The following is a 12,000-nucleotide window of genomic DNA, read 5'->3' as shown; positions in this document are numbered from 1 at the left end:
TTCTGAAATGTAAACTCATTGATGATAGACCTATTTGTTTGATTTGCCTATGTAAACCCAACACCTAGCTCAGCCCAACGCTCAACAGACAACACTCAGCAGACATTCACATAAACCTGAGGATCTTAACGTGGAAATGTCTATCATCCGTGACAAAATAAAGCAATCAAAGAGCATGTGGAATGTGAGCCGTTTGGTGAATTTACTCAGTGTGTATGGAAAGACTTTCACAAGAGGTTAATTCTGTCAGTGTGTTGAGGTTATGCACTGCACTATTATTCTTTTGCTAAAAAGCTATTTTATTTTTCTTTTTGATGGTTTTCCCTAGAAAACACATCATTTTATAACTTCCACTTGTTTTCATTTCTCAGTAAGTACTGCCCAGCTGGATGTCTGCTTCCTTTTGCTGAGATATCGGGAACGATTCCCCATGGGTATAGAGATGTAAGTTGGACGCGGACTTATTTTAATTGTGCACCTAGGTATCCCAAGATGTGTTTACATTATATATCTCTGCCCTTATGTATTTTAGTTATTTATTTGCAAAAAGAAAGAGAGAAATGGGTACACCTGGGCCTGTGGCTATTGCAAATGAACTCCAGATGCATGTGCCACTGGGTACCGGGGAACTGAACCTGAGCCATCAGGCTTTGCACACAAACACCTGTAACTGCTAAACCATCTCTCCAGCCCTAGAAATGATTTCTTTATAGTGATACATAACTCTCTATCGCTAAAAAGTCTTATTTTGTTAAAACAATAGTCAATGAGAACCTGCTCTGATCAGCTGACTTTTTTGAGAAAATAAAAATGCATTACTTACGAGTAATCAAAAGAAAATTGAAAGCATTTCTTTTGTCCTTCTCAGTCCTCACCATTGTGCATGGCTGGTGTGCATGCCGGAGTAGTGTCAGACGTGCTGGGAGGCCAAATCAGCGTGGTCATCAGTAAAGGCATCCCGTACTATGAAAGCTCTTTGGCCAACAACGTCACATCCGTGGTGTGAGTACACATTTTGTTTGTCATCGCTGTGCTGGGGGAAGGGACGGGCTGGCTAGATCTCAGCAAGGTGACTGTTAGTCGAGCTCAGGAAGCACGAGATGAGGTCGGGATCGCGTTCGTATTCTCACGCTCTCAACGATTCAGAGTGGAGGGAGCACTGCACTATTTTAGCTTGCCCTGCTTTTAAATGGGTCGTCATTTGGAAGACCGATTTGTTTCTTTTCTAATTTTGGAGTAAGAGACTAGGTGTTTATTGACAAATTCTTACTTTATACTAAAGATCAGTATTCTGCTGTTTTACAAAACATAGCCAAGGCATCCAATCCGGCAGTTGAAGCAATAAGTAGAAGTGTGCAGTCTACTTCTGTGCTTCCTCTTAGATGCAGCAGGGCTGCAGCCATCGTTGTCACCAAGCCAGGCTGGAGCCAGCTTCCCTTCAGAAGGAAGGAGCGTAGTCCACAGGTCAGGACAGGGTAGCAGCTGGAAAACTTGGTGAAGATCCACCTAGTAGCCAGGCCAGCCAGTGCATGCCTTTAATCCCAGAACTGGGAATGCCGAGACAGGAGGATTGCATGTTTGAGGCCAGTATGGGCTACATAGTGAGACCTTGCTATCAAAAGCAAATAAAAAGGTTCAACTGGTACAGATTTATGCTTTTTTTTTAAACTTTATTTTATTTTATTTTGAGAGAGACAGACACAGAGAGAAAGACAGATAGAGGGGGAGAGAGAGAATGGGCGCGCCAGGGCTTCCAGCCTCTGCAAACGAACTCCAGACGCGTGCGCCCCCTTGTGCATCTGGCTAACGTGGGACCTGGGGAACCGAGCCTCGAACCGGAGTCCTTAGGCTTCACAGGCAAGCGCTTAACCGCTAAGCCATCCCTCCAGCCCAGATTTATGCTTTTTTTTAAATGTAAAAAAAAGTACAGTTTTATTAAGACAAAAACTGACAGTATGGTATGAAGTTTACATTTAAACAAAATTTTCAGACATCTAACACGTGCCTAGAATGATGTAACATTGTAGCTTTAGACATGGGTCCAGATGATATCAAGAATTGATGGGTCTCATGATTCAAGACAGAGCATTTTGGGTATCAGTTAATCTGAAGATTTTATTTTGTATTTTCAAGTGTATAACTACTCCAGTATGAATGTTAATTGTCTCCTAAGACCAGAGCTTTTGAAGTATTCAACCCTTGAATGGACTCAATGAAATTTGTGTTGTTAGTAAGTGAACCCTGCCCCTAAGTTTCAGAGTTCAAAGATGCGGGGGGCAGGGGACAGGCTCCAGAAGGTTTCCACCTTAAGAACAGGCTCTCCTATGTCCCATGCCATCTTCCACCCATGGCACCACGCTTCAGCCAGTGGCCTGGATGGAAAAGCTGGTATTTGTAACTTCATGATTGGAAAAGAAAGGTCCTTTTTTGTTCCTCCTAGTTTCAATATTAGCATCTCTGAGGCAGAATGAACTGCCTGAATATACTCTCCAAATGAAGACTTTCCTGCTTCAGTTTCCATCTCCAAAATGTCAGCTTTGGTTAATTTAGGAACTGGCTTTGTCCTTTATTGGCAACATGAATGAAGCTCAGGTAGGGACCATCACAGCTTTGAAGCAGTCTCCCACAGTCTGCTTTTCTCATTCCAGTGAAATATTTTGAAAAGGGTAAAGTGTTCTGAACCTAGAACTAAATCATCAGTTAGCTTCTTTCCATTGCTTCACCATTTCCCCAGTCAGGCCCCTAATTTTAACAACAATTAACCTGTCTGTATCCTCTCTACCCTGCTCCGTTCTCCCTGCCCCAGTTAGTACACCAGTAATAGCCAAACACTACACACACAATACGCTATAAAATGCAGGTAAGGGCTGGAGAGATGGCTTAGCCATTTAGGCGTTTGCCTGTGAATCCTAAGGACCCAGGTTCTATTCCCCAGCACTATCGAGAAGTAGGCCACGGGTTGTAGAGATGCTCTTGGAAGATCAGCACAGTCTTTTTTGCTCTTCCACATACCCAGTTCTGCAGATTTTGTCCTTCACAGAAGGCCCTTTGCTTTTCTCAGCAAGGCGCAGAATGGGGTGCCTTGAGACGCCCTTTCTCCCTCCACTGGCATTGCTGCACAAACTAGACAGCTTTAAAGCACTTGGGCTGCTGCAGGGCACAGAAGCTCTGCCGGCTCTCCAAAGGACATCTTCCCTTGCTACCTTCATGGTGTGAAGACAGGCTGTGAGTGATGCTTTACGTCTCCTGCGCTTGGGCCTCACAAAAGAGCCATGCTACCTTGCTTCCTTTCAGTTCCTCTCAAGTGGTTGTCTGTACATCCTTTCTTTTCCACGAGAATAGGTTTTTGGTAGATGGTCTCTTTTTCGTACTTAAAATCATACAGATGAGGTATGGTGGCTCACATTTGTAACCCTTACACTGAGGCGGTGGAGGCAGGAGGATGGGGAGTTCATAGCTAGCCTGAGAGAACTACTGAGTTCAAAGCTTCCTGAGATTCTGCGTTTAACAGAACACGCAGGCCGAGGTGGGCGGGGTCGTGGCTCCACGTGGCTGCACCAGCCTGCACGACTCTCCAGACTCCACGTAAAGCAGGGTGACTGTAATCGCAGCATGCCTACAGCGAGGAGCAAGGCAGAATCCTGCGGAAGCTCATGGGCCAGCTAGCTTGGGGAATTCAGTGGTGATAAATGAGAGGACCTTCCTCAACAAGGTAGCAGACCAGGGAGGACACCCAGAGTTGTCCTCTGACTTCCATGCTCCTGTGCACACGTGCGCACGCACACACGCACACACGCACACACACACACACACACACACACATACACGATACAGTCGCCATCGCTTTAGAATATATTTGGACGTGGTGTAGAGGGCAGGAGTGTACACTGCACACTTTTCCTCCAGGTCTCACACCGTGTGGCAGGGCAAGCTCCTCATTAGTGAGGCCCTCCATACCATCAGCTTGCCATCCTGCCCGTGCCCCTGAAGTCCAAGTGACGCTGCACCCCGGTCCTGAAACTCACTCGCAGACAAGTTGACTTCCTCCAAAAGAAATCCATTCTCCCCATTAGCCAACACTTTTTAACCAGGAAACTTGATTCCTTCTCTCTGAGGTACACGTTTTCATGTCATTTCACCAAAATCAAACAAGTTTTATGTGGCATCTTATTTCAGGAAAAAGAAAGTAAGTGTGTATTAAGGGTTATAATACATTATTACATTTTCACCATCATGGGAAACTGAGTAGTAGACCAAGAGAGAAAGGAGTTGGTGGTTATTTCAAAAGTTGTTTTGTTTAGAAATGACGCTTTCTTTTTCTAAGAATAATATTGGTTGTCTAATTTTCAGCCGTGGAATCTTCCCATCCCTTTTAACAATGGGGGACATTTAAAGTGTCACTGCGATAAATATGAGGAAGCTGTGTGTCAATGTATCAACATAAAACCTTTCTGTCTTTTCAGGGGACACTTATCTACAAGTCTTTTTACATTTAAGACAAGTGGTAAGTCTGTGATGGACTTATGTCATCATTTGCATAATAACTAATTTTTTTTCTCACTGACAAGCATGTACTGTACTGTCCTGACTTCCGGTTTTGTTTTTTTTTTTTTTAATATTTGCTGGTAATAGCAACACCAGGAGTAAAAGAGGTTCCCAGTTTTGCAGAGAATAGGATTGGGGTTCCTTTGAGAGGATAACTTGACTTTGTCTACGGAAGTCATCAGTTGATTCACCAGAAAGCACTTTATAATGCTGCTTTTTATTTGCCGGGCACCCCTGCTGTGATACCCGGAGCTAGCCGCCCACTGTGTGAGAGTGGCCCAGTGCTCACGTACGGTAGGGTCAAGGATGGGAGCAGTTGCAGATTTTGGCATCCACTGGGAGGAGGCAGTTTTCTGTAAGTTCCCCAGAAACCAAGGGATGACTGTCTGCTTGAGGGTTCTAACGGCGCCCAGACGCAAAAGCCAGAGATGCCCTTGCCCTGTTCTACGGTGGAAAGCAGTAATTGCACACTTACAGAGTTGGATTGTTATCTGGGGACCAAATTTGTTTCAGGCTGCTATGGAACACTGGGGATGGAATCTGGTGTGATTGCTGACCCTCAGATAACAGCGTCGTCTGTGCTGGAGTGGACTGACCACACGGGGCAGGAGAACAGCTGGAAGCCCGGGAAGGCCAGGCTGAGGAAGCCGGGGCCCCCCTGGGCCGCCTTCGTCACTGATGAGCATCAGTGGTTACAGATCGATCTGAGTAAGGAGAAGAAGATAACAGGTGAGGGCTTTCCCCACCATCGGCCATCCTGACTGCATCTGGAAACCTTTGGCTTCCAGATTTTCATAGGAAATCAGGCCACCGACAACACGTATCGTATAGTTTCGTTCTCGTTTCTGGCATTAATATTGCCACTGAGAATTTTACAAAGTGAGGCAGTGAACAGGAGACAGGACGGAATGCTCAGTAGCTTTTCTATTTCATTTTGATAATGGTTCTTTTAAGGTGGACTTTCAATAAAGTAATCTGGAGATGTAAGTAAGTGACATTTCACATGTGCTAAGTATAAATGTACTTTAACAGTGGTCAGAATAATTGATTAAGCATGATTTAAATAATTGTGTTAGATTGATTTTGCCTTGGTGCTGGAAATAATACCGATCATGTTTAATTTGTTCATTCCCAGGAAGTCATCCTTTCACAGTGGGTGAAATATACTTTGTAATGACATGGACACAAACTGCCAAAGCAGAATGGGTGCTTTCCTTGTACGCCCACATAACTTTCTCATCTCTCCAAGGGAACAAAGTCAACTAGCATAATAAAAACTTGCTCTTAGGTGAATGAGCCAAAGGCAGAAATGTCTGCTTTAGTACTGAGCAAACTTCGGGAGGCAGACCCTGTCCACTAAAGAAAGCAACTCTTCCTTCCCAGGTATCATAACTACTGGATCCACCATGGTGGAGCACAATTACTACGTGTCTGCCTACCGAATTCTGTACAGCAATGATGGGCAGAAGTGGTCTGTGTACCGGGAGCCTGGGGTGGAGCAGGACAAGGTAAATGTACACTGCCCTCTTCTGGTGATCTTAGGGAGTGGTAGTTACTAGTCTTTCTAACCAGGCTGAGAAACTGACTGATTCCAGGTCTTTGTGGTTTGTATGGTATTTCAATTTATACCTGAGTTTTAAAATAAATTATCTGGCTACCTCACTAATAAATCCCAAGTAGTAATTTGCATATTTCCTATCTTAAAAAGATCTCCTATAAGTCCAGCTCGTGACGGGGAGCCTGGCCAGATCACTACTCTAGGCAAGAGGGGAAAGACGACAGCATGAACACCAAAGGCAGAAGAAGTGTGTTACATGTTCTTTAGGTCATTTTAAGATTATCTCGTGGGCTGGAGAGATGGCTTAGCGGTTAAGCGCTTGCCTGTGAAGCCTAAGGACCCCGGTTCAAGGCTCGATTCCCCAGGACCCTCGTTAGCCAGATGCACAAGGGGGCGCATGCGTCTGGAGTTCGTTTGCAGCGGCTGGAAGCCCTGGCATGCCCATTCTCTCTCTCTCTCTCTCCCCCCGCCCCTTTCTCTCTGTCTGTCGCTCTCCAATAAACAACAACAAAATTAAAAAAAAAAAAATTATCTCGTGATTTTTGTTTCTTAAGTCTTAGAGGAAATCTTAGAATAACCTTATAGTTAGACATGGGAAGGGTACGTGATCACCATTGGTGGAGGAGAGCCCAGTCAGGACGTGGGCCTGTCAGCTAACGCGGAAGGTCAGGTTAGGAGAAGATGCTGTCACCAGTGTTTGTCTTGGCAGAGGGCATCTGTATCTCCTACCTGCAGAATTTCTGCGACGTCTAATGAGAGTTAGGGCGTCTTTGGCTTGGTGAAAGGTGGCATAGATGCTTGAATCAGCCCGGGGAGATGGCGCACTTGGAGAGTAGGGAAGAGGGTTTACCCAGGCGCTCTCTCCGGGTCCTGCTCTTGGCCTGTGACAGCTGTAAGATCCTTGAGTGACGAACCCAGCCCCTGAGGAAGGCAGATGCCTGCCGTATGCGCTTGGAACTGTGGGCATGTTTTTCTACCGACGTTTTCCAATGGGTTTGGTCTCAATTACATGCCATTTATTTTATCCTATTTGTTTATTTGCAAGCAGAGATAGAGAGAAGAGGGACAGACACAAAGAGAATGGGCGCGCCAGGGCCTCCAGACGCTGCAAACGAACTCCCCGTGCGCCCCACTTGTGCATCTGGCTAACGTCGGTCCTGGGGAATCAAACATGTGTCCTTTGGCTTTGCAGGCAAACGCCTTAACTGCTAAGCCATCTCTCCAGCCCAGTTATATAGTATTTTTGATTTTCTATCATATATATGATTGGGTAATATTTCCTCATCACTTTCTCAAGAGTCCAGAGGCTCTGCATTACCTTTTCCATGGTTCTGACTCAGTTGCTGTCATGGCCTTCTTTCTTCTTCCTGCTTGCTGGTGGCACCTCCCTTCATCTTTAGTAAAGCACTCCGTCTTCTACCCTAGCAATCCATACTTACGTACACAGTGTTAATTGTAATTGTGTAGTACAGGTTAAATTTGTTAAACTTACACTAATCATCTATTCTTATAAAAAGTTCCAAGATCATTGACTATTTCTGAAGACATCACTTCTCCTTCATTTTTGAAAGATAATCTCACTAGCTATAGCATTCTAGGTCGACCTCTTTCATTCAATACCTTCAATTACTGTGCTGTTCCGTACTTTAAATTACTGGTCTTTTGTTTCCTGGCTTGTATTGGTTTTGATTAGAACTCTTTCATCAGTCTTACCTTCCTTCTTCAATGTGTAATGCCTCTTTCTGTGGCTGTATTTAACATTTGTTCTATTATTTGCTTTAAGCAATATGATTATAATGTAAGTTTGGAGTTTTCTTCATGTTTCTTTTGCTTAGGATTTTTGAACCTTTTGGATTTGTGTCTCATTCCACTTCTGATATCGTGGACACGGTAGCCCTTGGGGCGATCTCACAGGTCACTGATGCTGTTCTTTCTCTCTGTGATGTAGTTTTGAAATTTTACATTGTTCTGTTTTCAGGTACTATAGTATATTCTTCTACTGTTTTATCTATTAAGTCTGTCAGAATGTTTTTTGCCTTCAACAATGTATTTTTCACTGCTGAATTTCCAGTGTAGGGTTATAAATTTTTCTTTCATGCCTTTCATTCACAGGTCCATAAAATACAGAACATATAATAACTCTTTTAATGTTCATATCTACTAACTTTATCATGTACCTCTTATCTAGGTTTCCTTATAGTAGATACTATGGCTCACAATTTACTAGCTTGGCAACAATGGCTAATAGTACCAACTTTTATGCCATTGTTGATGCAGAATATCATTATTATTACAGATATTTTTATTATCAAGCCATTTGTGTTGGAAGTTTCTAACAGTTAAGCTGTTAGAAAACAATTTATTCTTTTCAAGTCTTGCTTTCAAAGTTTGATGGGCAGAACCAGAACAGCCTTTTAGCTCTGATTTGTCTTTCACCACTGAGACAATGTCCAAAGAATTACGAAATTTCTGCATTGTGTGCATTGGGAATGTGAGTGTTCCCAAGCCTGTGTGGCTGTGAGAATTGCTCCACTGGGTCTTACTGGTTCTTTTCTTTTCTTGCCACAAGTTTCTTGTCATACAGCTTAAGACTTAAGGGGAAACTCCTCACGAATCCTAGAGGTCAGTCTGTATCTTTAATCTCTTATTCTTGAATTTACGGTCCCTCTCCTTTCCCTTACCCTGCTGCCCTTCTCCAATGCCCTTCTTTGCTAACCTCTATAAATTCTAGGCATGTGTTGCCCTCATGGCCTCTGGGCTGTCTCCTCAGCTTACTGAGCCCACTAGGCTCTGTGGCATCTCTTCATGTCTTGTGACCTAGGGATTCATTAGCTACTGACACCTGTGGAGATTAGCATATCTTCAAGTTTATAATTTAATTATATGTGAATTGGCCAAGAATAGCTACATTTGGATATGATTTTGTTCTTACTTTTGCTGATAAAAAGTCTTACACTTTGGCTTTAGGTGGGTACCCTATTATTAATGATTTCTAGAAAATACCCAATTCAGCTGGGCGTGGTGGCACACGCCTTTAATCCCAGCACTGGGGAAGCAGAGGTAGGAGGATTGCTGTGAGTTCAAGGATACCCTGAGATTACAGAGTAAATTTCAGGTCATCCTGGACTAGAGTGAAACCCTACCTCAAAACAACAACAACAACAAAGTATCCAATTGATTTGGCACAAGGGAACAAGCTGGGCACTTTCTAGCTTACTGGAGCCCAGTGCTTACATCCAAAGATACTGAGTCGAGTCACCTCCCTATAGCTGTTCACTTAGATTCTCTGGGTCACCAAGTCCTGTGCCCTGCCTTGAAGAACATGAGTTAGTTAAATGAAATACTCCCTAAGAGCTGATTGAGCAGAAGATACATTATTTGCTTGAAATAGTTGAAGGAACTGTTACTTAAAATTTTATTTCTGCCTGAAGATTATTTACATAGTACATTTGTAGCTGTTTACTTTTAAGGGTGCTACAGTGTTTCAAAGTTATTTCTGGGTCACGTAAGCAACAAGTAATGAAACTTGGGATTATGATGTGGGGACCAGTTTGTCCAGTAGGTGGAGGCAGTGATCTGTTAAGCATTTGCTACTTGTGTTCGTTCAGCCCATTTGAGAGAACGAGTCTAAAAATACACAGGCCAAATATTTCCTTGAGTGCTTTGTAGTATCAGTTTGTTTGCACTCTAAAAATTGAGTCAATATACTTTAACTTAATTCCAGAAGGTTGATAGTTTATTAATACAAAATAACTTATCCTACTGCATATGAAACTCCTTTCCCCAGTCACTAGGTTAGCTCTCCTGCTGAATGTTTAAATCCTCCTAAAATCATTTTCATAGTCATCTCATAGTCAGTGTTTTCCTTATATAAACTTTCAATGAAAAGTGGGCAGTGTCTTGATGGGTTTTCTAGATTGCAGTTTATTTTCTGTGGAATTCTTGGCTGTCATACTTCACAGACAAGAAAGGCACCGAGCAAAAAGCAGAACGGCTGAAGCAAAGCAGTTTAGCTGTGACCTCTCTTGATGTAAAATGCCAATGTCTTGTTGTCTTTAAAAGGTATTTCAAGGAAACAGAGATTACCACCAGGATGTGCGTAACAACTTCCTGCCACCCATCATTGCGCGCTTCATCAGAGTGAATCCCACCCAGTGGCAGCAGAAGATTGCCCTGAAGATGGAGCTGCTTGGGTGTCAGTTTACTCCCAAAGGTAGAGACGCAGAGTGCTGGAGATAGTCTGCTTCCACTGGATGGTTAACTTTTAAGTTTGTCTTCTAGTTTTTGGCTGGCACGTAGTAATTGTACATGCTTGTGGGATGCCATGTGACATTTTGTGGTCCCGGCCTGTCATTACCATGTGGCAGTGAGCAGATCGGGGTGTCAGGCACGTGTCAGTTTAGTTTCATGTCGTTTCTCAGTGTTGGAAACATTCAAAATCCCCTCTACTAGGAATTGGTTACTGAAGCTAGTTTGGCTATCCTAGGAGAAAGCAATTTATCCCAATGTGAATCTTTTAATATCTTTAGAAGGAATTCTTTAAGTAATTATTAAAAAGTTACATCTAATAATGATTTCCAAAATTACAAGTAGAAAAAGTAGTATCATTCTCCTGAGGTAGTATGCCAAGGATGTGTTCCCATCTGGCTGCAATAATTTTTTTTAAATATTTTTTTTGTTCATTATTTATTTATTTATTTGAGAGTGACAGACACAGGGAGAAAGACAGATAGAGGTAGAGAGAGAGAATGGGCGCGCCAGGGCCTCCAGCCTCTGCAAACGAACTCCAGACGCGTGCGCCCCCTTGTGCATCTGGCTAACGTGGGACCTGGGGAACCGAGCCTCGAACCGGGGTCCTTAGGCTTCACAGGCAAGCGCTTAACTGCTAAGCCATCTCTCCAGCCCATGGTTGCAATAATTTTTAATCACGATGGAGAGTGGAGTTGTAAAGGGGAAGATGAGGGGGGGATATCATGGCTTTATTGCCTATAATTATGGAAGTTGTCAATAATAAAAAAAAAATAGAAAAAAATAATTTTTAATCAAGTTTCATGTGCTGTACTGTAAGCCTTGAAGATTAGAACAGTAGCCGTACATACCTTTGACTTCATTAAAAACAAATACCATATCTCAGTATTTTATCATATTTTAGCGTCATGTGCTGTCATATCCCCGCAGACTACCATCACGCCTAACACAGCTGGCTCCATAACCACCTCCTAAATGAGCTGGGGGAGGAGGATGTCAGGCTGTGGAGACGCTTACACATCTGAGGAATTCGACGCTACCCTGCTCCCCAACTCCTTCTGAGAGTACTCTTAAATGATTCCACTACTTAAAACTGAGCCGTTCTAGTTCGTTTGTATCGTGAATGCAGATCATTCCAATGCGTTCTGAGACCGAATATTCCTCTGTAGGGTTAAACAGTTTAGGAAATGTCAACGACATTTATAGTTATTTGCTTCTTAAAGCTGATTTTTAAAAGGGAAATTACAAATTTATCCAAACTGTTTTCCAAGGCCGTCCTCCAAAGCTCACTCCACCTCCACGGAACAACAATGACCTCAAAAACACGACAGCTCTTCCCAAAATAGCCAAAGGTATGCTTGCTTTTAGAGGGTTTGATAGTCCCTAGATTGGTGGGTATAATTTCCTACAAATAAGAGAATAAAGAGATTCTCAAACTTTGTTTTCAAGGTCGTTTCCCCAAGTTAGGTCAACCACTACAACCTCGAAGCAGGGGTGAGTTTCCTGCACGGACCGGACAAACCACCGCCACCCCTGACATAAAGAACACCACCGTCACCCCAGACGTCACCCAAGGTATGTGAGGCTGTGCCCGTGCCTGCCACCTGGCCACGTTCAGTGTGGTTTTGAGCTAAAATGTTCAGGGACAA

General features: G+C 43.3%; 1 protein-coding gene across 1 annotated transcript in view; it reads left to right on the top strand.

Annotated features, from left to right (window-relative positions):
* Window positions 1–12,000, top strand: part of Dcbld2 (discoidin, CUB and LCCL domain containing 2) — an 85,512-nt gene that overhangs the window by 61,957 nt on the left and 11,555 nt on the right. Inside the window, exons 5-12 of the mRNA XM_045148236.1 lie at window positions 372–444; window positions 869–1,002; window positions 4,464–4,504; window positions 5,059–5,274; window positions 5,929–6,053; window positions 10,166–10,316; window positions 11,623–11,703; window positions 11,801–11,926. Of these exons, the coding sequence (XP_045004171.1) occupies window positions 372–444; window positions 869–1,002; window positions 4,464–4,504; window positions 5,059–5,274; window positions 5,929–6,053; window positions 10,166–10,316; window positions 11,623–11,703; window positions 11,801–11,926 (947 nt within the window). The remainder of the gene's footprint in view (window positions 1–371; window positions 445–868; window positions 1,003–4,463; window positions 4,505–5,058; window positions 5,275–5,928; window positions 6,054–10,165; window positions 10,317–11,622; window positions 11,704–11,800; window positions 11,927–12,000) is intronic.

The sequence above is a fragment of the Jaculus jaculus genome, chromosome 4, assembly GCF_020740685.1.
Source record: "Jaculus jaculus isolate mJacJac1 chromosome 4, mJacJac1.mat.Y.cur, whole genome shotgun sequence".
Lineage (NCBI taxonomy): Eukaryota > Metazoa > Chordata > Mammalia > Rodentia > Dipodidae > Jaculus > Jaculus jaculus.
This window is presented reverse-complemented; position numbering and strand designations above follow the sequence as displayed.